Raw genomic sequence first — 25,655 nt, 5'->3', positions numbered from 1 at the left:
CCCGCGGGTGGGCGGGGCCCGGGCGGCCGGCGCCGGGCTCTCCCTCGGCCCACTTCCGGCGCGGCACGCGTGTGAGCGCGGCGTGCTGACCGCCCGGTCCCCCGTGTCGGTGCCCCGCGTCGGTGCGCGAGCCCTCTCCGCCATCAGTAAAGTACATCTCTGCCGGGGGTGGGGTCTCGCGTCAGGAACTGGATGGAACTCGTGGGAAGGGGCTCGGCTGCAGGAGTCGCACCTGAATCGTAAATGCCGTGGGTGGGGGGTGGCCGTCTGCTTTCTCCCTGGAGCGGAGCCTCGCAGCGGATCCACCCCGTTTCCTCTCCGAGGCGCGGGCCTTGTACTCTCCTGCCGCTTTAGGCTGTGAACCTGAATTGCATTTCGTTGTTGTGCAGCCATTGTATGCTCTGGCCGATGGGTGCGCTTTTGCAATTGCTTTCGACTTTGTGTGCCTCCCGAGTCCATCCCAGGCTCACCTGGCTCTTGTCTCGTTTGTTACTCGTTTAGGTAACCGAGGGCCCAGAAGGGCAAGTCCGCAAGGTGTCGAGCTAGAAGGGGACAGTTTCATCCCAAACCGAGGCCCTGGCTGTGGCTGAGGCCGCCTGCCCTCGCCCGGTGTGGACTCTCTTATTCAAGCTAAATGTAAAGCCATGTGTATTTCAGATGTTTCCATCCACGTGGCCAGTCTGTGATTCCCGTTACGCTACAACAGCTTTCCCCTATCGGGAACGGTAATCCAGACATTGTTTCTTCCTCGGATTTTCAATGATTACCATCTCAATTGTTACAGTATCTGATGGGAAATTGTTCGTGTTGCAATCCTGGGTCCACCCCCTCTAATCCTGTGACCTTCAGCAAGTTGCTTAATCTACCTAATACCTCTGATTGATTTCAGAGAGGAAGGGAGAAGGAGAGAGAGAGAAACATCAATGATGAGAGAGAATCATGGGTCATCTGCCTCCTGCACGCCCCCCCACTGGAGGTTGAGCCTGCAACCCAGGCGTGTGCCCTTGACAGGAATCGAATCCAGGGCCCTTCAGTCCACAGGCGGATGGCTCTATCCACTGAGCCAGACCAGCCAGAGCTAATGCCTCACTTTCTTATCTGTACAGCAGATATTCATAAATAAATTTATGAAGATTAATTCATGATAAGCATTTGGAATACAGCATCATCGGCTTAGATTATTTTTCAATCCTCACCTGAGGGTATTCTTCCATTGATTTTTAGAGACTGGAAATGTGATAGAGACACATCCATTGGTGCAGCTGAGCTACATGGGGGAAGCGAACCCATGATCCTTCAGTGTGCAGATGGTCACTCTAACCACTGAGCAACCGCCCAGGGCTTAGATTTTTACTTAGATGTGTAATCCTAGCATCATGTAAGAAATTAAAAATGGCAGTTTTCTGTTTCCTGTTATCAGTTTGCTTTCTACATAATTAAATGCCTCTGGAAATTAGTACATTCATGTGACAAATTATTTGGTTTTTTGGCTTTTTTTCTGTTAAAATTTATTTCTATCCCTAAAGTATTAATTTAGATAAAAGTAGGCAATAAAATATAACAAGGTAGCATTTACTGCTGCTGAATGTCAGAAATTGTGCTAATTGTTTATATAAATGTTATTTCAGTTCATTCTTGCGTAACCTTGTAAGGCATGTTTTCTTCCATCGTTTAAGATGTGAAGAAGTTGAAGTACAAATAGAGCTTATCCAAGATCTCACTGCTAACTTCAGTTGAGAGATAGCTGTTGCACTTAGAATCAAATGCCAGAACTAATGTGAGACGTGTTCAAATTTGATTTTTGCCATCTCTGCGAATTTTCTAACATTGCACTACTGAAGTCAGGGGCCAGCAAACTATGGCCCCTGTGCCAGTCTTTCCTATCGCCTGTTTTTGTACAGCCACTAAATAAGAATAGTATTTACATCATTAAGTGGGTGGAAAAAATTAAAGGAAGCATATTTCTATGGCACATGAAAAGTATGAAGTTCCCATGGCCATGCCTATGCCTAAAGTTACTGAAGCCCAGCCATGGTTATTCTTTCCAAGCCTCTGATCGCCTCCTACAGCTTAGAGGAGAGATAGGCACCTACGGCCTAGAGCCCACTGCCTGTTCTGTAAGTTCCCTGGACGCAGCCACAGTTACTTAGGGTGCATGGCTGCTTTCATGCTGCAGCGGCAGAATTCAGTATTGTGGCAGAGACTATGGCCCTCAACGTCTGTTGTCAAGATTTAAAAGCAGTCACTGTGAACTCTGGTCTAAACATCAGGCTTCGCCTAAACCAGTTTGGCTCAGTGGATAGAGCGTCGGCCTGCGGACTGAAAGGTCCCAGGTTCGATTCTGGTCAAGGGCATGTACCTGGGTTGTGGGCACGTCCCCAGTAGGAGATGTGCAGGAGGCAGCTGATCGATGTTTCTCTCTCATCGATGTTTCTAACTCTCTATCTCTCTCCCTTCCTCTCTGTAAAAAATCAATAAAACATATAAAAAAAAAAAAAAAAAAAAAAATAAACATCAGGCTTCATTTCTAACTGAGGCTGGGTGATTACTCTAGCTTCTACAAGTGAAGCCTACAGAAGGGTTACTGTTCACGGAGTTTTTTTGTTTTTAATCAAATAAGGAGTAAACTTGTCATTTCACTCCTTCACTTGGCTCTCTAGCCAGTCTGCCTCGTTTTTAAAATCCTCCCTAATATCTTAGGAATACAGCCGTATTTGTCAAGTTACGAATCCTAATGTTCCACAAGCGAGTCGGGGGTATACATCGTGATGAGGAATTGTGATTCCTAAGGCGTGTGCAACCTGACGTGTCACTGTGGTCTTCCTGCAGCTGCACTTTCCTGCTGGAGTCCTGCTGCAGACAGCATGGCCGCCCGAGTGCTTGTCGTTGGCAGTGGGGGCAGAGAGCACACGCTGGCCTGGAAACTGGCGCAATCTCGTCACGTCAAACAGGTGTTGGTCGCCCCCGGGAATGCAGGCACTGCCGGCTCTGGGAAGATTTCAAACACTGGTAATCATGTTTTCAAGTGGGGAGTGTAATTAATAATTATAAATGGTAAACTGTCAGCTGCATCTGTGCTTTGTAAGGTCAGTTGCTATTCAGATTTGAATGCTTTCCTTAACCTTAAAACCTGTGGGGTAATTTGAATACTTGCCATCTATTGCAAATTTAAGGTATTCTGTTGTTTGGAGTGTAGCATTTCCTTATCTGAAATTATTTTAAACCTTATAAAGCACATGCATTAAAGTCACAAGCGCCTAATATAGGTTAAAGGCATTTTAATGTATATTTTTGGACATAAAAAGTTGAGCGATGCCCCCCACCCACTCCCGCTGGCTTGGCTCAGTAGTTGACCTATTGACCTATGAACCATGCGGTCACAGTTTGATTCCCGGTCAGGGCACATGCCTGGGCTGCGGGCTTGATCCCCGGTGTGGGGCGTGCAGGAGTGCAGCCAATCAGTGATTCTCATCATTGATGTTTCTGTCTCTCTCTACCTCTCCCTTCTTCTCTGAAATCAATTTATTAAAAAAGTTGAGCAATGCTATTAAATGTAAGTTCTGACAATTCTCGCTCCATAATAGATCTCAAGCTTTATGTCTTCAACCAGTAAAAAATGACCACGTCTTAGGTTACATTAAACTCTTCAGTGGCTTCCCATAGGGCAGTGATGGCAAACCTTTTGAGCTCGGCGTGTCAGCATTTTGAAAAACCCTAACTTAACTCTGGGGCCGTGTCACATATAGAAATTTTTTGATATTTGCAACCATAGTAAGACAAAGACTTATATTTTTGATATTTATTTTATATATTTAAATGCCATTTAACAAAGAAAAATCAACCAAAAAAATGAGTTCACGTGTCACCTCTGACACACGTGTTGTAGGTTCGCCATCACTGCCATAGGGCTTAGGATAAAACCAACCTCCCCGAGTCCCTTACAAAGCCCTTTGTGATCTGGCCTCTGCCTGCCTTCCCAGCCTGATCTTTTCTATCTTTTGCATCCTTTCGCCGCTCCATCCATGCAGTCCTGCCAGTTTCCCAAGCAGAGCTGCCTTGGTCTTTGTATTCGTTCCCACCCCTCGCATGACTGGCTCCTCTGTCCAGGTCTCAGCTTGCATGTTACCTCTCAAAGAGACCTTTCCTACAGTTCCCAATTACAGCATGTTCACCCCATTTTATTTGTTTTCAATTGTGAACCATTGTATTTATTTTCACTTTCCTGCTGTCTGTCTTCTATCTTCATTTCCTCCCTAGAACCTAAGCCTTTGAACATAAGCCACATGCGGGCAAGGAACTCACCTGTCTGGTTTTGCACTGTGTGCACCATGCCTGGTGCCCTAGGTGGCACACCGTATGTATGGAGAGATGACCGTGACCCAACCAGCCACAGACTGGGAGAAGATGGTTGCATGCACAGGACCAAAAATAAGACGAAACAATAAATAAGAAAATGCCTGCTTCCCTGGGATCTTAGGTCGGGGTGAGATCGCGTGTCTTCTTTTTTTTTTTTTTTTTTTTAAATATATTTTATTGATTTTTTACAGGCAGGAAGGGAGAGGGATAGAGAGTCAGAAACTTTGATGAGAGAGAAACATCAATCAGCTGCCTCCTGCACACCCCCCACTGGGGATGTGCCCGCAACCAAGGCACATGCCCTTGACCGGAATCGAACCTGGGACCCTTCAGTCCGCAGGCTGATGCTCTATCCACTGAGCCAAACCGGTTAGGGCGATCGCGTGTCTTCTTGCTCGAGAACTGGCACGGTTCCTTCAGAAGCAGTTGATGTCATGCAGGCAGGTGACACCTAAGCCGACATGAGGCTGCTGCCACTTGCAAAGGCAGGTTAGGTGCGCCCCTTCCTCTTGCGCCTTCTGCTCTGCTGAGGTCATTGGCTGCGCTCAGCCCTGGGTGTTTGCAGCTGCTACCCCAGCGTGTGTGGTCCTCCGCCCTCGTCTCTGCTCATCACAAGGATCACCTGTGTGGACTAACGACACCAGCTGACAAGGGTGGAGGTCCAGATGCCGGGGAGCAGCAGCAATCTAGGGAAGCCGCCGTGCTGGGCGCATGGCTGCCCTTCTGCCCGTTACTTAGCACTCCATCAGCAAAGCAAGCTGACCTGCCTTACAGGTAGACATGAACCCAGTCTTAAATCAGTCAGCTCTTAGTTTAAGCATCTCTTCACGAGGACACCCTCCCTGACTCACCCAGAATAGCGTCCCAGTTCACCTCATAGCAACTATGCCTACTTGGTTCACAACTAGGGTTTTATTCTCCTTAAGTATTTATTACCCAACATGCCCACAGTGGAATGTAAGCATCCTACATGTAGGGACCCTGTTGTGTTCACGTCTTCACCCAGGCGCCAGGGCAGCACCCAGCACATAGTGGTCCTCAGCTCATCTTCAGTGAGTGAAATTCGAAGACCAGTTTCTGAGTGTATCCTGTGATACGCATTGGTTGACTGCAGTCAACACTTGTGACAAACAGCATAGTAGGGAAGGTACTTGGGGCGCTTCCTGGTCTTTCATCTCTAACTGGCTGCAGCAACAGCAGAGAACTAAGCCTTATTGGTTCCAGCTGTCCCGTGAGGAAGCGTCTGCACAGGCATGACCGCGCTTAGCACTGGTCGTCAGATGGCAGTCACTTAAAGGATGCCTGTTTCTCCTCTGTTCGCAGCCATCTCCGTCAGCGATCACAGTGCGCTCGCTCAGTTCTGCAAAGAGGAGGACATTGAATTCGTGGTTGTTGGACCAGAGGCACCTCTGGCTGCGGGTAAAGTGTGTTTTTGTATATTGTCGCTGGTGTCCGTGCCAGAGGAGCTCAGAGAATGTCGAATCCAGCTCACTTTGGAGATGAGGGTTTCTGATGTGATGTAACATTGGGAAAAGGTGCTCCACCCTCTTGAAATTTATGGGTTTTAGGTTGATTTTTTCTCAAGCAGCAGGAAGGTGATGAATGAGAAATCGAATTTGCAGCCACGGGAAACATATGTTTTTATATGTTCCTATCCAGCAATCCATATATTTGAATATAAAAACTTCTGCTGGATTTGAGTCACGTTTGTAGCATTTGTGTTCCTGTTCTGTAGACAACATGAAAGTGTCGCCAACAGTCATGGGCCTCGTCTCCATGGAGCTTTCATGTGACCCCGGTTCTTGCGGGTGGAGAGGCCCCGGAGGCCGGGCTCAGCGGAGGTGCCCTTTCCCTCGTAGGGATCGTCGGGGACCTGGCGGCGGCCGGCGTGCGGTGCTTTGGCCCCACAGCACAGGCGGCTCAGCTCGAGTCCAGCAAAAGGTTCGCCAAAGAGTTCATGGACCGACATGGCATCCCCACCGCCCGGTGGAGAGCCTTCACCGAGCCCGAGGAGGCCCGCAGCTTCATCCTGAGGTAGGGGCTGGCCGGGAGGGCGCTTGCTGCCGATGACAGTCACAGGTCTGGGTCGCTTACATCGCCCGTTGGCTGTGAGATAATGGCGGGGGGGGGGGGAGTTGGGGGGGCTCACTCTGTTTTGGTTGCCTTTCTCCAACATCGGAAAACGGAATTCTCTGCATGTGTAGTAGATCCTGCGACCTTGCAGAAAGGTGAGTTTATTATTATTTTTTATCACTGAGTAGTCCCCGGGGGAAGAGAGGTACTTGGTTTTACAGTCATGCACTCTTTTCACAGCCAAGTTGATATACACTAAGCATGTCAAACTCGCAGCCAGCGGGCCGGGCCGCCTGCTTGACGTATACAGTGACAACTTAAGAAATAAAGGATGAGCCCTGGCCGGTTTGGCTCAGTGGATGGAGCGTTGGCCCGCGGACTGAATGGTCCCGGGTTCGATTCCGGTCAAGGGCATGTACCTTGGTTGCAGGCACATCCCTGGTAGGGGGTGTGCAGGAGGCAGCTGATAGATGTTTCTCATCGATGTTTCTAACTCTCTATCCCTCTCCCTTCCTCTCTGTGAAAAATCAATAAAATATATATTTTTTAAAAAAAGAAAGAAAGGGTGGGATTTTTAAATAATTAGCCAGAGTGAAGAAGCATCACTTGGTGGCCTTGTGCCACCACTACTCAGCTCTCGGGCCTAAAGTCAGACATCCTTGTCCGTGAGTGTTGGCAGGCGCCTGACTTTGCCCTTTTTTTGCGACACTCTCCCTATGGCCTGGTATGTTTTCCGTTTCCTAGTAGTTGAGTTAGTTTTGTTCTCTATTCATTCCACATCCTACAGTCTCTTAGGCGCTGAGTGTTATTTCCCAGTAGCCGGTGCCTTGGGTTAGTAAGGACTTGGTTACTTAGTGTCCGTTCAGATCTCCAGCTCCCTCAACAGAAGAAACTACCAGCAACAGTTTCTCACGTGCCCTTGGAGAAATGTCCATGTATCCACGTTCACATAGTTCATGCACAGCCGCATCTTCTGCGTGAATGAGTGTATGGCTCACTGCTTTGTCTCTGAAAGATGATTCCATACCCGATTTGCATCAATACGATCTCACAATAAGCGGAGGGGGAGGGGAAGGGAATTATGTGCCATGTGATCACAACCAGAAAGGACTACGTAAGGAAACTGGGAAGTACAGAATGGTGTCAGGATGATCAGTAACTTCTGCTTTCCTCTGCTGCTGGAGCATATCATTACGAAATCCCAGAGCAGCTTACATGTTTGAGTTGTAAGGGTGTGTGGTGCTGAGGGTTAACCTGTCTCCACAGTGCAGACTTCCCTGCTCTGGTCGTGAAGGCCAGCGGCCTGGCCGCCGGGAAGGGGGTGATCGTGGCAGAGAGCAGAGAAGAGGCCTGCAGAGCCGTGCAGGAGATCATGCAGGTAGGGGATTCCTGGAGACACTCATCATTGAGCAGCACTGGGTAAAGCTTACAATTTTCTACTCTTAATTTTATAAAACTTTTCTCTCAGTAAGGAGGATGTTTCCAGCAAGCGCACAGGTAGGTTGTTTTTCATAAGATTTTGTGCCTGATCTGCCTCTGAAAGAGTCCGGCCGCTCAGCACTGATGGCGGAACCTGGGCTCTGTCCTAGCACCCCTTGTTGTCTGCTACTGACAGGTGGGCGATCCTCAGCCTGTAGAGCAGCGGTTCTCAACCTGTGGGTCGCGACCCCTTTGGTGGTCGAACGACCCTTTCACGGGGGTCCCCTAAGACCATCCTGCATATCAGATGTTTACATGATGATTCATAACAGTAGCAACATGACAGTTATGAAGTAGCAACGAACATAATTTTATGGTTGGGTCACAGCATGAGGAACTGTATTTAAAGGGCCAGAAGGTTGAGAACCACTGCTGTAGAGCCTACAGGGAATCCTCAACCACGTGCGAGGACAGGAGTCCTCCCTTCCTGCTCTGCATCTCGGAGCAGTGAGGCGATAAGTTCGTGGACTTCGCTTTCTTTGTTGATTCATCTTGGTTGCTGTAGGTCCCCCTCCTTGTAGAAATCTACTTTTACAGACATTCTTTAAAATAATTGTTTAGTCAAATTAGAAGGTGAAGACATCTCTTTTTCCGTTACCTTTCATCTGTACCTGTGCTGGCTCCATATCATTGCCACTTTAAAAATGGGAAACTGTCCCGAACCGGTTTGGCTAAGTGGATAGATCATCGGCCTGCAGACTGAAGGATCCTAGGCATGTACCTTGGTTGCGGGCACATCCCCAGTGGGGAGTGTGCAGGAAGCAGCTAATCAATGTTTCTAACTCTCTGGCCCTCTCCTCTCTGTAAAAAATCAGTGGAATATATTTTTTAAAAATAAATTAATTAATTAATTAATTAAATAAATAAGGGAAACTGAACTGCATCCAGCACGTCCAGGGATGAACGTGAGGAGAGGATGAAGGATTGAAGAAGAGAGACGAGAGAATACAGTTGGGACCAGGTGGGATCACTGTGCCTGGGTGAGGAAACAGTGACACAGCTTGTAAGCCACAGCTTTATTTTGTAATCAGATCACACAAAACAAAACAAGGGGAGTGGTCAACATGTTTACAACGTTCTTGGGAATTTCAAATCTATTTTGTTACTCAAGCCTTGTTTTGGCAGCACTTGCTGCACCTCCCACAGCCCATTAGCTACCTAGGAACAAGGGAGGGCTATAAGGTCAAGCTTAATTGTGCTTGGAGGGCTCTGCCTCCAAGCTGGGACTTGTCTGTGGCTCTGCCCTCCAAGCTGGGACTTGTATGTGGCTCTGCCCTCCAAGCTGGGACTTGTATGTGGCTCTGCCCTCCACGCTGGGACTTGTATGTGGCTCTGCCCTCCAAGCTGGGACTTGTATGTGGCTCTGCCACAGGTCAGTCTGAGGCTTGGCCTTACAGCCGCTCCCTGCAGGAAACATTCCTAGGTTCCTCTGAGGCTTTCAGAAAGGGGAAGGGAAGTGACAATAGCAGTGCATTGGTCCATGGTACAAATGGTGGGAAATAACAGCCAATTAAGTAAATGTTAAGAGCTTACAACTTACTTCTGTACTTTTTAATCTACAATAAGGATAAAGCTTTCGGAGCAGCTGGAGAAACGATTGTCATTGAAGAACTTCTTGAAGGAGAAGAGGTTTCTGTAAGTATGTTCACCCTCTGGACCCTTGGGGAGGATCGGGAGCTAGGTTATCTGACCGCTAGGCCCCAAAACACTTGGTTTATTCGGGTGTTTCATCTGAAAGCATAAACCCGGCAGGAAGAAAGGAACGTGTATGTGTTTAGTATTTGGGATGCGAGTGAAGAAAGAATTTACCCTCTTACTCATCCCCAGTTCTCAGTAAGGGACTTGGACTTATATCAAATGTTGAAAGGTTGAAATATTTTACTTTGGGAGGACCTTGATTTTTTACCTAACCTGATTCTTGAGTTAGGGTTATTTGTATTTTAACTCATTTTACTTTGAAAAAAGAAAGGTTTCTCTAAGAAAAGTTAGGGTTCACACTCCCCTTGTTAATGAACTTTGCACTTCCTGGGTGTAAGGTGAGTGGACTATTGTGTCTTCTGTGCAGTGTCTGTGCTTCACCGATGGGAGGACCGTGGCTCCCATGCCCCCCGCGCAGGACCACAAGCGGCTGCTGGAGGGAGATCGCGGCCCCAACACAGGCGGGATGGGGGCCTACTGCCCAGCCCCCCAGGTACATCTTGGCTCCGCGGAGGGTCAGTGGGGATGGCCAGTCTTCTCAAAGGGCTCTGAGCAGTGCTCTGCTGTTTGTGGTAATTTTTAACTCTCAGAGGACAGCTTTCCTATTTCATAAGAATAAAGCTAGATACCGATTTGATAGGGCCGTGGGAGGATTTTAAAGGTTTGTGGATTTAAAGTGATCATTTTCTTTGTCCCCTTTCGTTGTCCCCTGTGGTATGGCTCACAAGATGCCTTTTTAAATATCGGTCACATTGTCACGCTTGCTTGTCCCCCAGGTCTGTAAGGATTTGCTGCTGAAGATTAAAAACGCCATCCTTCAGCGGACAGTGGACGGCATGCAGCAGGAGGGCACGCCGTACACAGGTGCGCGCTGTGGGCGCTCAGGGCTCCCGGCTTCGCCAGGCCTCCCGTTTCCTCTCCACACCTCCCGTTGGCCCTGTCGGAACGGCTGTTACGGCTCTTCTGCGCCTTTGAGTGTTAGAAGGTTACGTTCTCAGTGTCGGGCACAGGAGAGCCTTCATTACAGCTTTCCCCTTGGCATGCAGGCGTTCTCTATGCGGGTGTGATGCTCACCAGGGATGGCCCGAAGGTTCTGGAGTTTAACTGCCGTTTCGGGGACCCGGAGTGCCAGGTGGGTAACCATTTTAGATATTACCAAGCATTGCTTTATACAAGATGTGAGTTGTTTTAGTCCCAGGACTTATGAGCCTGAGATAATGACCTTTGAGAAATACAGACACAGAACAACACGGGTTTGAACTATGTGAATCCACTTATATGCAGATTTTAAAAATCAATACGCAGTCAGCCCTCCCTGTCCCTGGGTTTTGAATGTGTAGATTCAGCCAACCTCAGTCCAAACAGCACCTTCAGCCGTGGCTGCGGGTCCGCGCATGCGGAAGCTGGCCGTGTGCGTTGATCTTCGCCGTCTCATCTGAGGGACCTGAGCATCCAGATTGTTTAGTCTGCGGCGGGGCCCGGGGTCCATTATCCTGTGGGTACAAGGGGCGACTGTAGTTAGGCTTTGAGGAGTCATAAACTGTGTGCCGACTTTTGAGGGGGGTTGGGGCCCCTCGCCCCGCGTTCGTGGGCCAGCTGGGTGTGCGGGTTTGCGAGAAGCCAGTGAGCAGCGTGTCTGAGACTAAACTCCTCCCGTTGCCGTGCGGACGGTTTCCCAGGTGATCCTCCCGCTCCTGAAAAGCGATCTCTATGAGGTGATTCAGTCCACCCTGGACGGCCTGCTCTGCGCAGCTCCGCCTGTTTGGCTTGAACACCGGGCGGCCATCACTGTCGTCATGGCAAGTCAGGGCTATCCCGGAGACTACGCCAAGGGTGTGGAGGTAGCAGGTGAGCGCTGGAGGGCGGAGGCTGGCACTGCCGCAGCGGGCTCCCTCCCGAGCGGTGCGGCTCTGCTCTGTTATTTTTATTTCCTCTGTTCTTAGGGGTGTGGGCCGTCAGAAGCCTTTCAGGGGCTCTTCTCATAAGCGTGTTGCTTGTTGGATGTGGGCGTTCAAATATCCAGAATTACTGTGTTTGAAGACCATCCATCTCCCTTTCTGGGCAGGAAAGGCAGATGGGCCTGGCCACGCGCCAGGAGATAATGGGACTCGGAGGGCGAGGAGAACGTTAGTGTGACTGCACCGATGAGATCAGTGTCACTCGTACGGTCACGGAATGACCATAAGGGGCCCCATTTGCACTGCACTCGAGTCTCCTGGGTGGCAGGTTCCAACGCCGTCAGAAGGCGGTGTTTTCCTTGCAGTGATCCTGTTGGTCATTTTAAAAAGCAAGCAGGCGAGCACCTTTCCCTCGGTAGCTGTGATAAGAGAAGTTCCTTTACTTTTAAGTAAGAGATGTGATGGAGAACAGGCTGTTCTTGGGAAACGTGTCTGTTTGCTGTTATGTTGCATTAATGCCTTCCTGGTAGGATTCTTGTGAGGATTCATTAAAGATTCTACTTTAAAGAAAACTGTGGAATTGACAGACAAGCTCCCCAGTGCAGAATGTTTTCACTGCAGCTACTGAGCCGAATGTGCTGTCCCACAGGCATCGCCGAGGCCCAGGCTTTAGGGCTGGAGGTGTTCCAGGCAGGCACAGCCCTGAAAGACGGCAAAGTGGTGACCAGCGGAGGGCGAGTCCTCACGGTGACCGCCATCCGGGACACGCTCGTCGCAGCCCTCGAAGGGGCCAAGCAAGGACTGGCTGCCATCAAGTTTGAGGGCGCCGTCTACAGGAAGGACATTGGCAGCCGCGCCATAGCGTTCCTCCAGCAGCCCAGGTAAATGTCCTGCGCGGGACGGCAGCTCACACGGGCAGGCAGAGCTGGAGACGGTCCCACTAACCCTGTGCTCAGTCGTCCCTGCTCTTTTCTCCCCATGCGACTGATCAGATTTGGATTTGCATTTATTTTGAATCAAAACCATGTACAACACTAGTCAAATGAAATGGAGAAAATTTCCTGGTAGTTCCCTCTGAAAAGTTCAGTAAAATAACAGTGATGTTAAGGATTTTTTCACATTGTCCACTTTAAATATATACAGTCATTTGTTACTCATCAGTAAAGCTACCGAAAAGATTTTTATTCCGTGAGTTATCATATATTTAAATGTGACTGCTTATATCATAATTCCTGGTTTTGTCAAGGAATTTAAGATGAAACTATTTGTCATCCATTTTTATGGGTTAATTTGGTGAAACTATACACTTGGGCAGTGTTCTTTGTCACTGCATTTACATTTATCACTGAAATGGATTTTTACCTTTATTGATTCATTTATTGACATGTACAACTATTCCTTTGTGAAAATCAATAAACTTTTCATCACAAGTGTGGGTGTTTTGCTTTCTTAACTGTATATCAGAGTTACTATTCTTTTTGAGTTCAACTATGAGAAATAAATAAGTTCTAGGACAAAATAAATTTTTAAAAACGTAATTCAAACTATCTGCTACTTGTAGGCAAGTTTTTTTATAGTTTAAATACTAGCTTTTTAAAAATAAATAACATTAAAATACCATGATAAAATTCATTTTTTATTTTAAAATGAGTATATTCATTGGAATGACCTATTTCAAGGGACTGCAATTCTTTTTTTTTTTTTTAATGAACTTTTTAAAAGTATGTTTTTATTGATTTCAGAGAGAGAAAAGGAGAGGGAGAGCTAGTTCGAGCCCACAGCTCAGGCATGTGCCCTGACCGGGATTCGAACCAAGCCCTGGTTCATGGGTTGACGCTCAACCACTGAACCACAGTGGCTGGGCAGGGACTGCAATCTGAAGATGAAGGTTTTTTAAACCAGTGGAACCAAATATATTCTTCCCGTTGCACCTTTTTCAAAGCCTCACCTATTTCTTCATGTGTCCCTGTATCCCACGAGGCCAAGGCGCGACTACTGAACCCAAGTGCGAGTCACGCTTGGTTCCACATGTACCGCTCCACCACGTGTGCCTGATACAGAGGGAGGTGCACCGAATACCATTATCTCGTGCTGTCTCCATAGTTTTTCTCATGTTTCTCAACTGTCTTCAGCCACCAGGAAACCTACATTATTAAGTACTTAATAATTATTAATTACTTATTGCAGTGAGAGCTGTTTCATTGAGGGATTTCTTTGTCGGGTTCTTAGAATGCTAATGTTACTTTTTGGACTTCGTTTTGATTCTCCTTTCCTTCCCGCACCAACACTGAACAGAAAGGCTGTGGTGCAATGTCGGCATCTACCCTGTGCGAGGAGCTAAGGGAGGAAATAAGTGAGAGCAGTCCTCCCCTGGGGCCGTTGATCACTTCCCCTGACTTTTAGGTCATGGCCTAGGTTTTTTTTTTTTTTAATTCTTTAGGGGCCTGACGTACAAGGACTCTGGGGTAGACATTGCAGCTGGAAATCTGCTGGTCGAGAAAATTAAGCCTTTAGCCAAAGCCACCTCCAGACCAGGTGAGTCCGATCCGGGCCTTGACTAGTTCATGAGCTGGGACAAACGCTCTGGAGTGTCTGGGGCTTTGTAGTTTTCAAAGGATAATGTTCAAAAGCGATGCCTGGTTCTGTGAGTGTTGCCCTGGAAGCCAGACAGACCCATCGTCTTCTGCTTTTCTCTGTTATTGCCCTAGTCAGTTCGGCTCAGTGGGTGGAGCATCGGCCTGCGGACTGAAGAGTCCCAGGTTCGATCCCCGGCCCTGGTCAGGGGAAGTGCAGGAGGCAACAAGTCGATGTGTGTCTCTCACATCGATGTTTCTTTCTCTGACTCGCCCCCTCCCTTCCAATCTTTCTGAAAAATCAGTGGAAAAATATTCTCCGCTGAGGATTAACAACAAAAAAAGAAAACCCATTTCTTATTTATGATGTTAAACTCAATGAGATATGTCTGTCCCTTTAATATTTAATTACTTCTCGATTGGGCTTTCAGCACATGATACTCTTGCGTTCTCTGAACAGGCATGGAGAAGCGTTATGTGTTCTCGCGTTCACCTGATCTGTAGAAATGCATTGACTAAATGGATTTCCTCCCCAACAGGCTGTGATGTGGATCTTGGAGGTTTTGCTGGTCTTTTTGATTTGAAAGCAGCGGGTTTCAAAGACCCTCTCCTGGTCAGTGGAACAGATGGCGTTGGCACGAAACTGAAGGTAATCAGACACCTTTGTGAATAAAGGCCTCACGGGGAACAGAGAGAATTTACATACTTTTCCCCTTTTGGCATACAAGCACTAAGAGCAGCCATCCAATAACCATACAATAGGACTAAAATATCGACGTGTTTCATAACACAATGTTGAGGCTCTATCTGGATGGAAGGGTTATTTTAGGGGACCAAAGGGGGTACTTTGGACCAAGTAACTTCAGAATGTAGTGTTCTTTGTCTTTATTGCTCAGAGCAGCTGGCCAGAAGTTGAGAGCATTTGTGCCTCTGCTGCTAAATTGACAAGTTATAATCTGGAGCTTCATGTCCCATCGATGATTCTGCTGTTCCATAGATTGCCCAGCAGTGCAACCAACACGGTACCATTGGCCAGGACTTGGTTGCCATGTGTGTGAACGATATCCTGGCACAAGGGGCAGAGCCCCTCTTCTTCCTCGACTATTTTTCCTGCGGGAAACTTGACGTTGGCACAGCTGCAGCGGTCGTTGCTGGCATCGCCGAAGCGTGCAGGAAAGCTGGGTGTGCCCTCCTCGGTATGAGCCCCCTTTCGTTACGTGTCCTCCACTGTGTTTGGCCCCATGTGTAAGTGGGATCGGAACCAATACAGCGAACGAGCGAAGACCACAGTCACACGATGAGGCCAAAAAGGTAGAGACCACGCTTCCCGGGGAGAGCGTGGCCCTGGTGTCCCGCAGCCTCCCCGGGTGGTTCCTGGGCTCATTCCTGTGCCGGCCAGGCCTCACTGCCTCCCTGGTCTTTGGCACCTTTGCATCCCATCTTTCTTGGTGGCCTCGCGGACAGACGGGGTGGGTCATTCCCTCTGGACTGGCCCTGCAGCACAGGCAGGTGGGCTCTGGGCATGCTAAATCTTAACTTTTCCCACAGGAGAAAAACAAAAGTGCCCAAGGTTTATAGAAACACTAGTGGTCCAGAGCACGGATTTGTGCACATTGAAAGGAAATTAATTAGAAGAACTATTTTAATATCGCTATTCGCCCTTTCTCTATAATAGAAGTGTCAACCAAATTCACGATCGACAATGACAGATGGAAACACGCGTGCGATTGGCGTCAGTGAGAGCTTTATGTGTGTTGTGCATGGGGGAGTCAACTTAGCCTTTTTTTTTTTTTTAATATATTTTATTGATTTTTTACAGAGAGGAAGGGAGAGAGAGAGTTAGAAACATCGATCAGCTGCCTCCCGCACATCCCCCACTGGGGAAGTGCCCGCAACCCAGGTACATGCCCTGACCAGAATTGAACCCGGGACCCTTCATTCCGCAGGCCGATGCTCTATCCGCTGAGCCAAACCGGCTTTGGGAACTTAGCCTTTTATAGATACAGAATGACCTTGCTTATTAGACCTGCTTTCTGATTTAGCTAAACTTTTTCCAGCCCAGTGAAGCACCCCAACTTCTCTTTCAGGTAATTGTCAGCAACACAGCAGTAAATATCAACATGAAGCAGATTATTATTGTAGCTCACGCAGGGAGAACAAAGGGTAAAATATTTAACTGCAGCAGTGTTTGACTATATTCTGCACAGTGAGAAAACCTGAAGTCTTTTTTTTATATATGTATATTTTATTGATTTTTTACAGAGAAGAAGGGAGAGGGATAGAAAGTCAGAAATATCGATGAGAGATATCGATTAGCTGCCTCCTGCACACCCCCTACTGGGGATGTGCCCGCAACGAAGGTACATGCCCCTGACCGGAATCGAACCTGGGACCCTTCAGTCCGCAGGCCGACGCTCTATCCACTGAGCCAAACTGGTTTGGCAGAAAACCTGAAGTCTTTTTCAAGGTCCACCATTTCTTACTTCTTTTCAGTCGGGTCAAGTTTCTAAGCTTTTTAAATCTCCGTTTTTGGCTAATGAAAAGAAAATAGGATTCCACCGCGTCTCCTATCTACCTACTCCAGGACTTCTGTGAGGATCAAATGAGATGAGGCATGGGAAAACACTTCACAGATACTTGGTTATAGTGTAAAATGTTTCCACCTGGCTAGAAAGCAAGTAATGTTCCTGGGCTGAAGAAACTCCAAGGAGGCTAGTCACTAGAGAGAGGAAGCTGGGCGTTGCTACCTGACATCATTACCCGTTGCCCACAGCCACTGTTTCCCGGCTGGGCTGGTTTGGGCTGTGGGCTGCATTCTCGGCAGCGTTAGCTGTGATATCGTGGGGTGTCGCTCCAGGGTGGTGGTGGGGCCTGTGTCCCACTTGGGGGAAGCTGATTGTTGCTCTCTGGGTGCCAGGCCCAAGGTGCCATTTCTCTGTAAATGGCCAATGCACATCTCGACAGCTTCTGCATTGAGCGTCTGCCCCCTGGTGGTCAGTGTGTGTCATAGAACTGGTCAGTCAGTCAGACACTTAGCATATTAGCCTTTCATATATATAAACTAGAGGCTCGGTGCACGAAAATTCATGCACTGGGGTGAGTGGTCCCTCAGCCCAGCCTGTGCCCTCTCGCAGTCTGGGAGCCCTCAGAGGATGTCCAACTGATGGCTTAGGCCACTCCCCGCAACGACTGGCCTCCCTCTGAAGGAGGTGACTGGGCGGGCCAATCAGGGGACAGCACCAGCCTATGAGCAGCCAGCCCTGCCCCCCAATCACCCCTCTGCCGCCACTGGTCACTGCTGCCCCCAATCGCCAGCCCTTCCCTCTGCCCGCTGGCCTGGCACTGCCTGCTCACCGGCCCCGCCCCTCGCCCACCAGTTGTTCCACTGTTCAGTTGATTTGCATTTATGCTTTTATTATATAGAATTATATAGGATTACTTAAATGTGTATGAGAGTTGTGCAAAATGAATCCAGGTTCACCAAGGCACAAAGCTACCTCAGTATTACCACTCTGTGGACAGGTCCATTCCAGAAGCCAGAGTTGCCTTTGCAGCCGTTTTTTAGGACAGCCTCTTATTGGGAATCTGAGTGCCTAGACCCCGTCTTTGCACAATGTTCTCCTGAAGTGACCTGTGGGTGCTTTTCAGGCTGGGGCATTTGGCATTGGGCGGGCTGATTCATCGCTGTCTCAGCCTGTACCGTCATCAAGAACAGTGGTCAGCGGTCGCCAGCCTTTCGGACCTCACAAACCACCAGTGGTCCACGGACCACCGGTTGGCGACCGCTGATCTAAAACATCAGTAGAGTGGCTGTAAAGATCAACTACAGGGAAGGCATTGCCAAAACCAAACTGCTAGGACGTGACGTTTTATTCACTGAGCATCGTCTCGTGCAAGTGATGTTTGGAGGCCACCTCACCCTTTTTGGAAATTAGCGCGATTTCCTCTGAAATCCTGCTTGGTTAAAAGTTCTGTTGGGCAGTCCACAGAGGACAGTTAAGGAATGTTTAGAATTACCGCCAGGTGTTTAATTGTAGCTGGGGTCACTACGTCCCAGATAGATACATGAATGTTGCGGTTTCCTTGTTCTTGTTTGGTCTCCCGCCAGGAGGGGAAACAGCAGAAATGCCGGACATGTATCCCCCTGGGGAGTACGACCTGGCCGGGTTTGCCGTGGGGGCCGTGGAGCGGGACCAGCAACTCCCTCGCCTGGAAAGCATCGCTGAAGGGGATGTGGTTATTGGAATAGCGTCATCGGGTCTCCACAGCAACGGGTTCAGCCTTGTGAGGAAGATTGTGGCGAAATCTTCCCTTCAGTACTCCTCCCCGGCACCCCACGGCTGCGGCGACCAGACCTTGGGTGAGTGCACTTTCATTGTACACTCCTGCATGGAGATAATGAGCACCGTTGAGCGGGGCAGCCTCTCACTGCTGAGCTGGAATCAATGGCACTGTCCTGTGGTCTTGTCTGGACGTTGTTATAGAACTGCTGTGCCTGCACAGTCACGAGCATTCTCTATCTACTTCCATTTTATTTCGTTGTTTTAGGGTCTTTTAAAGATATTTTTATTGATTTCAGAGAGGAAAGGAGAGGAAGAGAGGGAGAGAGAGAGAAGCATCAATGATGAGAGACTCACTGATCGGCTGCCTCCTGCACGCCCCACACTGGGGATCGAGCCCACAACCTGGGCATGTGGCCTGACTGGGAATTGAACCGTGACCTCCTGGTCCATAGGTTGACGCTCAACCACTGAGCCACACCGGCCAGGCCATTTTGTTGTTTTTTTATGCTTTGGTTTTCTATTCACTGGCTGAGTTTTTGTCTTTTCTCTCCAATATCCAGGGGACTTACTTCTGACTCCGACCAGAATCTACAGCCAGTCCCTGTTACCTGTCTTGCGTTCGGGTCGTGTCAAGGCCTTGGCCCACATCACCGGCGGAGGGCTGCTGGAGAACCTCCCGCGGGTCCTCCCCCCGAGGTGCGGGGTGGAGTTAGGTGAGCGCTGTTCGGAGAAAAGGCGCACGGGGCGCTGTGGCTGGTTAGTGCCCATGTGGTCACACGTGGGAAATTCTTATCACTGGGCGTCTGGGGGGACAGGGCTGCCCCTTTTACCTCTTTTGCCTTGTTTGCCGTGTGTGTAAATCATGAAACCCTCTCGCGTACTTGTCTGACAGCAGATGAAGGGCTGTCAGGTCCTCTGGGGGTGGGTGGTCTCAAGCTCTGTCGTGTCGGACCCTGGGACGTGCAGGGAGGGCAGGGGCAGCCCTGACTAGTCCTCTGCAGGGGTGAAGCCGGACCAAGGCGTGCGGGAGGAGGCAGGGCTGAGAGTCATTTGTGCTTAGAAGGGAAAGCAAATCCCAAGTTCCTAGTCAAGCAGGTGAGTGGATGGCAACATCCAAAATGCAGGAGGAAGAGTAGATTTGGAGCAGGAATTGGAATCCGTGTTTCAACTCTTCAGTGTGCTTATTGCACGGAGTCTGTGATCAGAAGTTAGATCAGATTGAAGATAAGGTGGGTCCTCGTATGCAGGTACTTGCCGCTAACGCCACAAGAGTGGAGGGGCCAGAGGTTGCTCCTCAGTGCCTGACCTTGGCAGAGGTAGGGCTACTGCAAGAACCGTCAGGGCGTGAGCCCTGTAAAAGTAGCAGCCCCAGCAGGAACTTGAGCATGACCCTGTCGGCCGGTCAGGTGCCGCGTAGCTCTAGGGTGAGGGCCAGGATAGACCCGCATGTCTCAGGTGGGTCAAAAAGCAGCTTGATGGGGCCCGAACCGGTTTGGCTCAGTGGATAGAGCGTTGGCCTGCGGACTCAAGGGTCCCAGGTTCAATTCCGGTCAAGGGCATGTACCTTGGTTGCGGGCACATCCCCAGTGGGGAGTGTGCAGGAGGCAGCTGATCAATGTTTCTCTCTCATCGATGTTTCTAACTCTCTCTCCCTCTCCCTTCCTCTCTGTAAAAAATCAATAAAATACTTTTTTTTTTAAAAAAAAAAGGCAGCTTGATGGGGGCCGAGGGTCAAAGACAGTAGATAGAGAGCACTGACTCAGAAACTGATTGGTTAAAGGCGAGGGGAAATGACTTCTGCTCATGGCAAAGTGAAGGACAGGGTTGTCCCCCTGTTTTTATAGGGGAAAGAGACAGGCAGAGCACGTGGTCAAGCTGTATACACTGGTTTGAGGGGTAGAAACGATGCCTTTTCCTGGTGAGGGAAGACGGGCTTAGTGCCTGCGCAGGCCTGGACTGGCGGCTTGAGGCGAGAAATTCACACTAAAGCCGTCAAGGTCAGAAACAGGACTGGGACGGCAGGCAGGACGGAAGGAGAAGTTGAAGCTGGTTGTGTAATTTTCCTCCCAGAGAAAGAGCATGCGTAGCCTTGGAACAAGAACAGAAAACATTAAGTGATTGGGTTGATGGGGTTGGGCTGAGCAGGTGGAGGGGTGGGTGATGGGCGGAGCAGCTGTGGGTGCAGCTGAGTAGATGTGCTGAGCTAGCCCTCCTGTCGGAGCAGATGTGAAGCTAGGAGAGTCTGAAAGTCAGAAATAGGTGGTTGTGAAAGCGAGGAGAGCGGTCGGATGGGATTGCGCCTCTCCAGGAAGCGGAAGGGAGCAGCCGGGGCGGGGGGGGGGGGGGGGGGGGGGCGGCGGTGGAGCTGCATGGGACCCCCTGCAGCAGCGCCGAGTGCAAGGCCCATGGGCTAACCTGGTGGCTTCAGACACTCCTGGGGTAGAGATGTTTCCCAGGGAGGATAAGCACAACCTTGAAGAAGGGCTCATCCTCTGGGGATCATTAAGGCGGCGGAGTGCTGATGGGGGAGCGCAGAGGCCGGGCTCCTTGGCGCCTCTGCCAGTTCCTGTGGTGTAAATACCCCTTCCTGGCCAGTTCTTAAACGGCTGTATTGGCTGCCTCCACTGGCTAAAAAGAACATAATGGCCGCCGCCCCAGGAACTTGAGCGTTGGTATAGCCATATGCCTAAAAGCCGTTGTCTTGTGAATTATGCAAATGTCTGTCCCAATACAAAGGAAACTCGGTCCCTGCTTCAGTCTCTGGGGTTTCCTCCAGGAATCAAACTAACACTTTGTAAACGTTTTGCTAAAATATCGTAGTTGGGTGTAATCTGTTTATCCTGCCATATACTCTGTCCTCAGTGCTAACCTGTCATAACAACAGCGCTTTTAATGAGTGTCCGTAAACATTCCGTCCTTTGTGTTGCTGTTGGCTGTGACTGTTGCTAGAATGGTGGCCTCCTCGGCGCTGAAGCAGCAGGGCTGTCGTGGGCCCGGGCGGTGTGCGCCCTTCATCCTTTCTGAGAGCGACGGGGGTAATCGGACACTCTTCCCGTTTCCAGACGCCCGGGCCTGGAGGGTCCCCCCCATCTTCTCGTGGCTGCAGCGGGAAGGACGCCTCTCGGAGGAGGAGATGGCCAGGACCTTTAACTGCGGGGTCGGGGCTGCCCTCGTGGTGTCGGAGGACCTGGCGGAGCCAGTGCTGAGGGACATTCGGCAGCACCAGGAGGAGGCCTGGCTGGTTGGCAGGGTGGTGGCCCGCCCCGAAGGTAGTCACTCCTTATTTGGCTCTTCGGCATGTGATCCCGCGTGTATCTGTCCCACCTCACACGCTGTCCGTCCACCTCACACGCTGTCCGTCCACCTCTTGCTCCGGCAGTGCTGAGGCACCATCTGAGGGCCAGGGCATCGAGCCCCGCTGCCCGCCGTGGGCGCCAGTTTCCTAGCACAGCCCTGTCCTGGCTCCTCTGCGCTCCCACATCCACACGCTGGTCCCTGGCTCACTTCCCAGCGACCTCTCTCGGGCCGTGTTTTGAGGCTCGGCTCAGATCCGGGAGTGGTGAGCGGACGCCCTGACCAGTGCCCTGCTTTCCCTGGGGGCTCGGTCACCGGCGCCAGCAGGCGGCAGCGTGGCAGAACCCACTCAGAATTCGCCACAGATGTCAGGGCTTGGGGTCTTGTCTTCTCCGCCTGTCATTCCGTTGTGTGTAGGTTTCACATTCAGGCCGGTTCTCCAAACACTGGAAAGAGGAGCTCACAGCCTTCAGCTCACATGGCAGGAAGAAAGGCCCTCTCTTTGCCAGCATCCTGTGTCAGAGCTCTGAGTGGCTTTGCTTGGTCCCATGCCTTCCTGTGAACCCTGGAGCTCCCCACTGTCGTGGATGAGCGTGGAGGATGGGTGGAGCCCTGGCAGGCAGGGGTGTCGACACTGGGCTAGGTCTTGACATAAGCTACAGCGTTCGGCTGAAGCAGGCCATGTGTTCCCCTAAAGGAGGCTTTTGTGAATGAGTAGTAGTAATAACACAAACTGGTATTTTAGTCCTCGCACATCTCCTTTTCAGAATAAGATACAGCGTTCTGAAGTTATCATAGATCCTTTCTATCCTCGCTGTTAATTCACGGCTGTGCTTGCTTCTTTCCTGGGTGTTTGAAATGAAGGTTCTCCCCGAGTGAGAGTCAGGCACCTGCTGGATGCCCTGCAGCTGAGCGGGCCCGTGGTGCAGAACGGCTGCGCGCACACTCCCTCCTCTGCCCCGGAAAAGGCCAGAGTGGCCGTCCTCATCTCTGGGACAGGTGAGCTGTGGCCTCCCCTTTCCTACAGCGCTGCACACATGCTCTTCCCTCCCCCCCTACCCTGTCCCCCAAAAAACCTCAGGGTTTGATCTCTACAGCCCCCGGGAATCTAGTCCGTCACACAGCACAGGGGGTTCGGTCAGTGACGGGCTAACTAGGTGCCAGGCGGGGGCCAGACTTCGCTGCAAGGGACCACTTCGTACGTTATGTAAATGTCTAACCACTGCGCTGTACCCCTGAAACTGATGTGGTATGGAATGTGAACTGTAATTGAAAAGCTCAAAGGTTTAAGGGCACGTGTCTCTTTAAGAAGTGTGAGCTTGCTGGTGCTCTTCTTCCTCAGGCTCGAACCTGCAGGCGCTGATAGACAGCACGCGGGAGCCGGGCAGCGCCGCGCACATCGTCGTGGTCGTCTCCAACAAGGCCGCGGTGGCCGGGCTGGACCGAGCGGCGCGTGCGGGCATTCCCACCAGGGTACGGCCTCAGCCTGTCCTGCCTGCGGCTGTGCTCACACCTGTCTTCCGCCCCACTGGCTGGGGCGCGGCTCGTGGCCTCTGGGTGTCTGGGTTTGGGGTGGTGCTGGGCCGATCTTTCTGCTTCGTGCCGTCACTCCCTACCTCTTTCTGTCGGCGTGGCTTTGCAAGGAAGTGGACTGCGGTCTGTGGAAAGGTCGAGTGGACCTATTTGTGGTCACTCGTTGAAACAGGTCGTGCTTCTGCTTTTCTGTTCCAGGTACTTAATCACAAGTTATACAAAAGCCGTGTGGAATTTGACACGGCCATTGACCAGGTCCTCGCAGAGTTCTCCGCGGACATCGTCTGCCTGGCAGGGTTCATGAGGATCTTGTCTGGCCCCTTCGTCAGGAAGTGGAATGGTGAGCGGGAGCGGCCTGGCGCCGCGCTCAGAGGCCTCGTGCAAGTGCACCTCGCGGTTAGCTGGCCCGGCGACCCCGCGGGCGTGTGTACGTGACACTGACTGTCACGGTCACAGTCATTCCCTTCGCCTTCGCCCAGAGAATGCCCAGGGTGATTCAGGATCCTGCTCTCACCGGTTCCTGGCCTGCGTGTCCGCTTTCCTGATAGAGCGGGGCTTTGTTTCCCACCCCGCACAGACAGCACTTCCTCTCGGAGTCCGTGCTCGGAGGGGGCCTTTTCACTTGTCTGGGAGCAAGAGTGTGGCTCCCCGAGCCCCCCACCGCTCCTCGGGGAGTGCAGGCGCTGCTGGAGGTGGCAGGGGGGACGATGTGGCCAGAAAACAAGAGGCCGGGGGCTGCTGCCTTTCCCACCAGTTCCCCTGCGCCCTGCTGTGTGTTGTGCACACCTGTGAGCAGTAAACGCACTGTCTCTCCAAAGCGTTTGTGTTTCCCGAAAGGACAGCGGGAGCGCATGGGGTAGGCCATGAGCAGGCCGGGCCTTCGGTGCCGAGGCGCAGGGCTGAGCCGGCATCTGGCTGGTGGACATGCCACTGGTCCCACGTGCACACTGCGTGAGGGGTTCGTGTATCTCCCTAGTGTGCCCCAGCGACACACTGAATTGTCCTCCAGAGCCCCAGGGCCCACAGAGCGCGCCCTCCCCGTCCCTGTCCCACCTCAGTCACTGCGGGTCCCTCGGCGAGTCCTCCGCCGTGCAGGGCAGGGACCTGTTTCTCCCTTTGCCTCCGCTCTGTCTCTGGCGAAGAAAACACCTTCCAGAGAAATCCTGCCCCCCTCCTGTTCCCGACAGGAGAGCACGCGGTCCGGTAACGAACAGGACGTGTCCTCTGACTCTGTGCTCGCCTTCCAGGGAGAATGCTCAACATCCACCCGTCCCTGCTGCCATCCTTCAAGGGCGCCAATGCCCACGAGCAGGCCCTGGCCGCCGGCGTCGCGGTGACGGGGTGCACCGTGCACTTTGTCGCGGTGAGTATGTCTCCACGGCGGTGTCACGGGCTTGGAGGTGAGTGGTACCGGCTGGAACGTCGGGTTCAAAGCGCTGCCTCCTTTTCCAGGAAGACGTGGATGCCGGGCGGATCATTTTACAAGAAGCTGTGCCGGTGAGGAGGGGGGACACGGTGGCCACCCTGTCCGAGCGGGTGAAGGTCGCGGAGCACAGAATCTTCCCCGCCGCCCTGCAGCTGGTGGCCAGCGGTGCCGTGCGGCTGGGCGAGGACGGCCAGCTCTGCTGGGCCCAGGAGGAGTGACGCTGCCTCTGCAGGAAGGAGGGCCGGCCGCTCGCACGGTACAGTGGCTTTTATCACGTCCTCAGCCCAGAAACTCGCCGTTTCCTCCTTGGTCATTTTTTTTAACAAACAGTCGTGACAAGCAGGGCTGGTGGGGCACCCGGCACGTGGATGTGTTGCCTCCAGGGGTCTCGCAAGTTCACCTGTTCACGACCTTGTTCGGGATCCAGCTTGTCATTCAGAATTCCTTCCACTGTCAGCCACACAACACACCAAACTCCTCGCCGTCCTTCCCCCCTTTTCTGGCCGATGGCACCTCTGGGAGGCAGCACGGCCGTCACATCATCAGGCTCGGGCCTCCCGCACCGGCCCTCCTCAGGAACTGCCGGCCGTTGGTCTGGAGAGTTCACTGATGTGAAGCCACACCCTGGCCTGGGAAGTTCCTAGAGAAACAATCTCATGCTTTAAAGGTAGAGGCCAGTGCCGAGAGGTCAGCTAGACCAACGTCAGCTGCAGACTTCGGAGATGAACTCCCGGCTCGCTCTACAGGGACCCTGGCTCCGGGGACACCGCCAACTCCATGTCTTGGAACAGGAAGAACCACAGTGTGTGTGACCGTGGGATTGCCAGAAACCGCGCGCCTGGGACCAGCAGGGATGCAGGACAAGCAGCAGAGTCGCCTGGACCGCCCGTCTCGTGTGTGAGGAGTATTTGGACATGTGGGATGTGTTTATAATGATACTCACAGAGAAAAGGTCATTTAAGCTTTGGCAGCCATAATGCCAAAACGGAGAAAAGCAGGTCAATATTTTCCTGGCATAATAAACCCGGACATTTTTATTGCA

At 51.2% G+C, this 25,655-nt stretch overlaps 1 protein-coding gene across 3 annotated transcripts; it reads left to right on the top strand.

Moving 5' to 3' along the window:
• Positions 1–4: 4 nt before the first annotated feature.
• On the top strand, positions 5–25,655 carry GART (phosphoribosylglycinamide formyltransferase, phosphoribosylglycinamide synthetase, phosphoribosylaminoimidazole synthetase). 3 transcript variants are annotated; one of them, XM_059686364.1, is made up of 22 exons: positions 5–146; positions 2,830–3,009; positions 5,680–5,775; positions 6,216–6,390; positions 7,696–7,807; positions 9,475–9,543; positions 9,974–10,099; positions 10,383–10,470; positions 10,653–10,738; positions 11,286–11,454; positions 12,154–12,385; positions 13,945–14,039; positions 14,617–14,726; positions 15,075–15,273; positions 18,186–18,437; positions 18,921–19,073; positions 21,423–21,629; positions 22,519–22,653; positions 22,997–23,127; positions 23,386–23,527; positions 24,435–24,550; positions 24,640–25,655. In XM_059686364.1, exons 2-22 carry the CDS (start codon positions 2,865–2,867, stop codon positions 24,829–24,831), a joined length of 3,030 nt encoding a protein of 1,009 aa, XP_059542347.1. In that variant the 5' UTR covers positions 5–146; positions 2,830–2,864; the 3' UTR covers positions 24,832–25,655. The 3 variants fall into 3 exon arrangements, with proteins under 3 accessions (XP_059542347.1, XP_059542348.1, XP_059542349.1); XM_059686365.1 differs by having other exon boundaries at positions 33–151; XM_059686366.1 differs by lacking the exon at positions 5–146 and adding an exon at positions 1,102–1,378.

The sequence above is a fragment of the Myotis daubentonii genome, chromosome 3 (assembly GCF_963259705.1).
Source record: "Myotis daubentonii chromosome 3, mMyoDau2.1, whole genome shotgun sequence".
Lineage (NCBI taxonomy): Eukaryota > Metazoa > Chordata > Mammalia > Chiroptera > Vespertilionidae > Myotis > Myotis daubentonii.
This window is presented reverse-complemented; position numbering and strand designations above follow the sequence as displayed.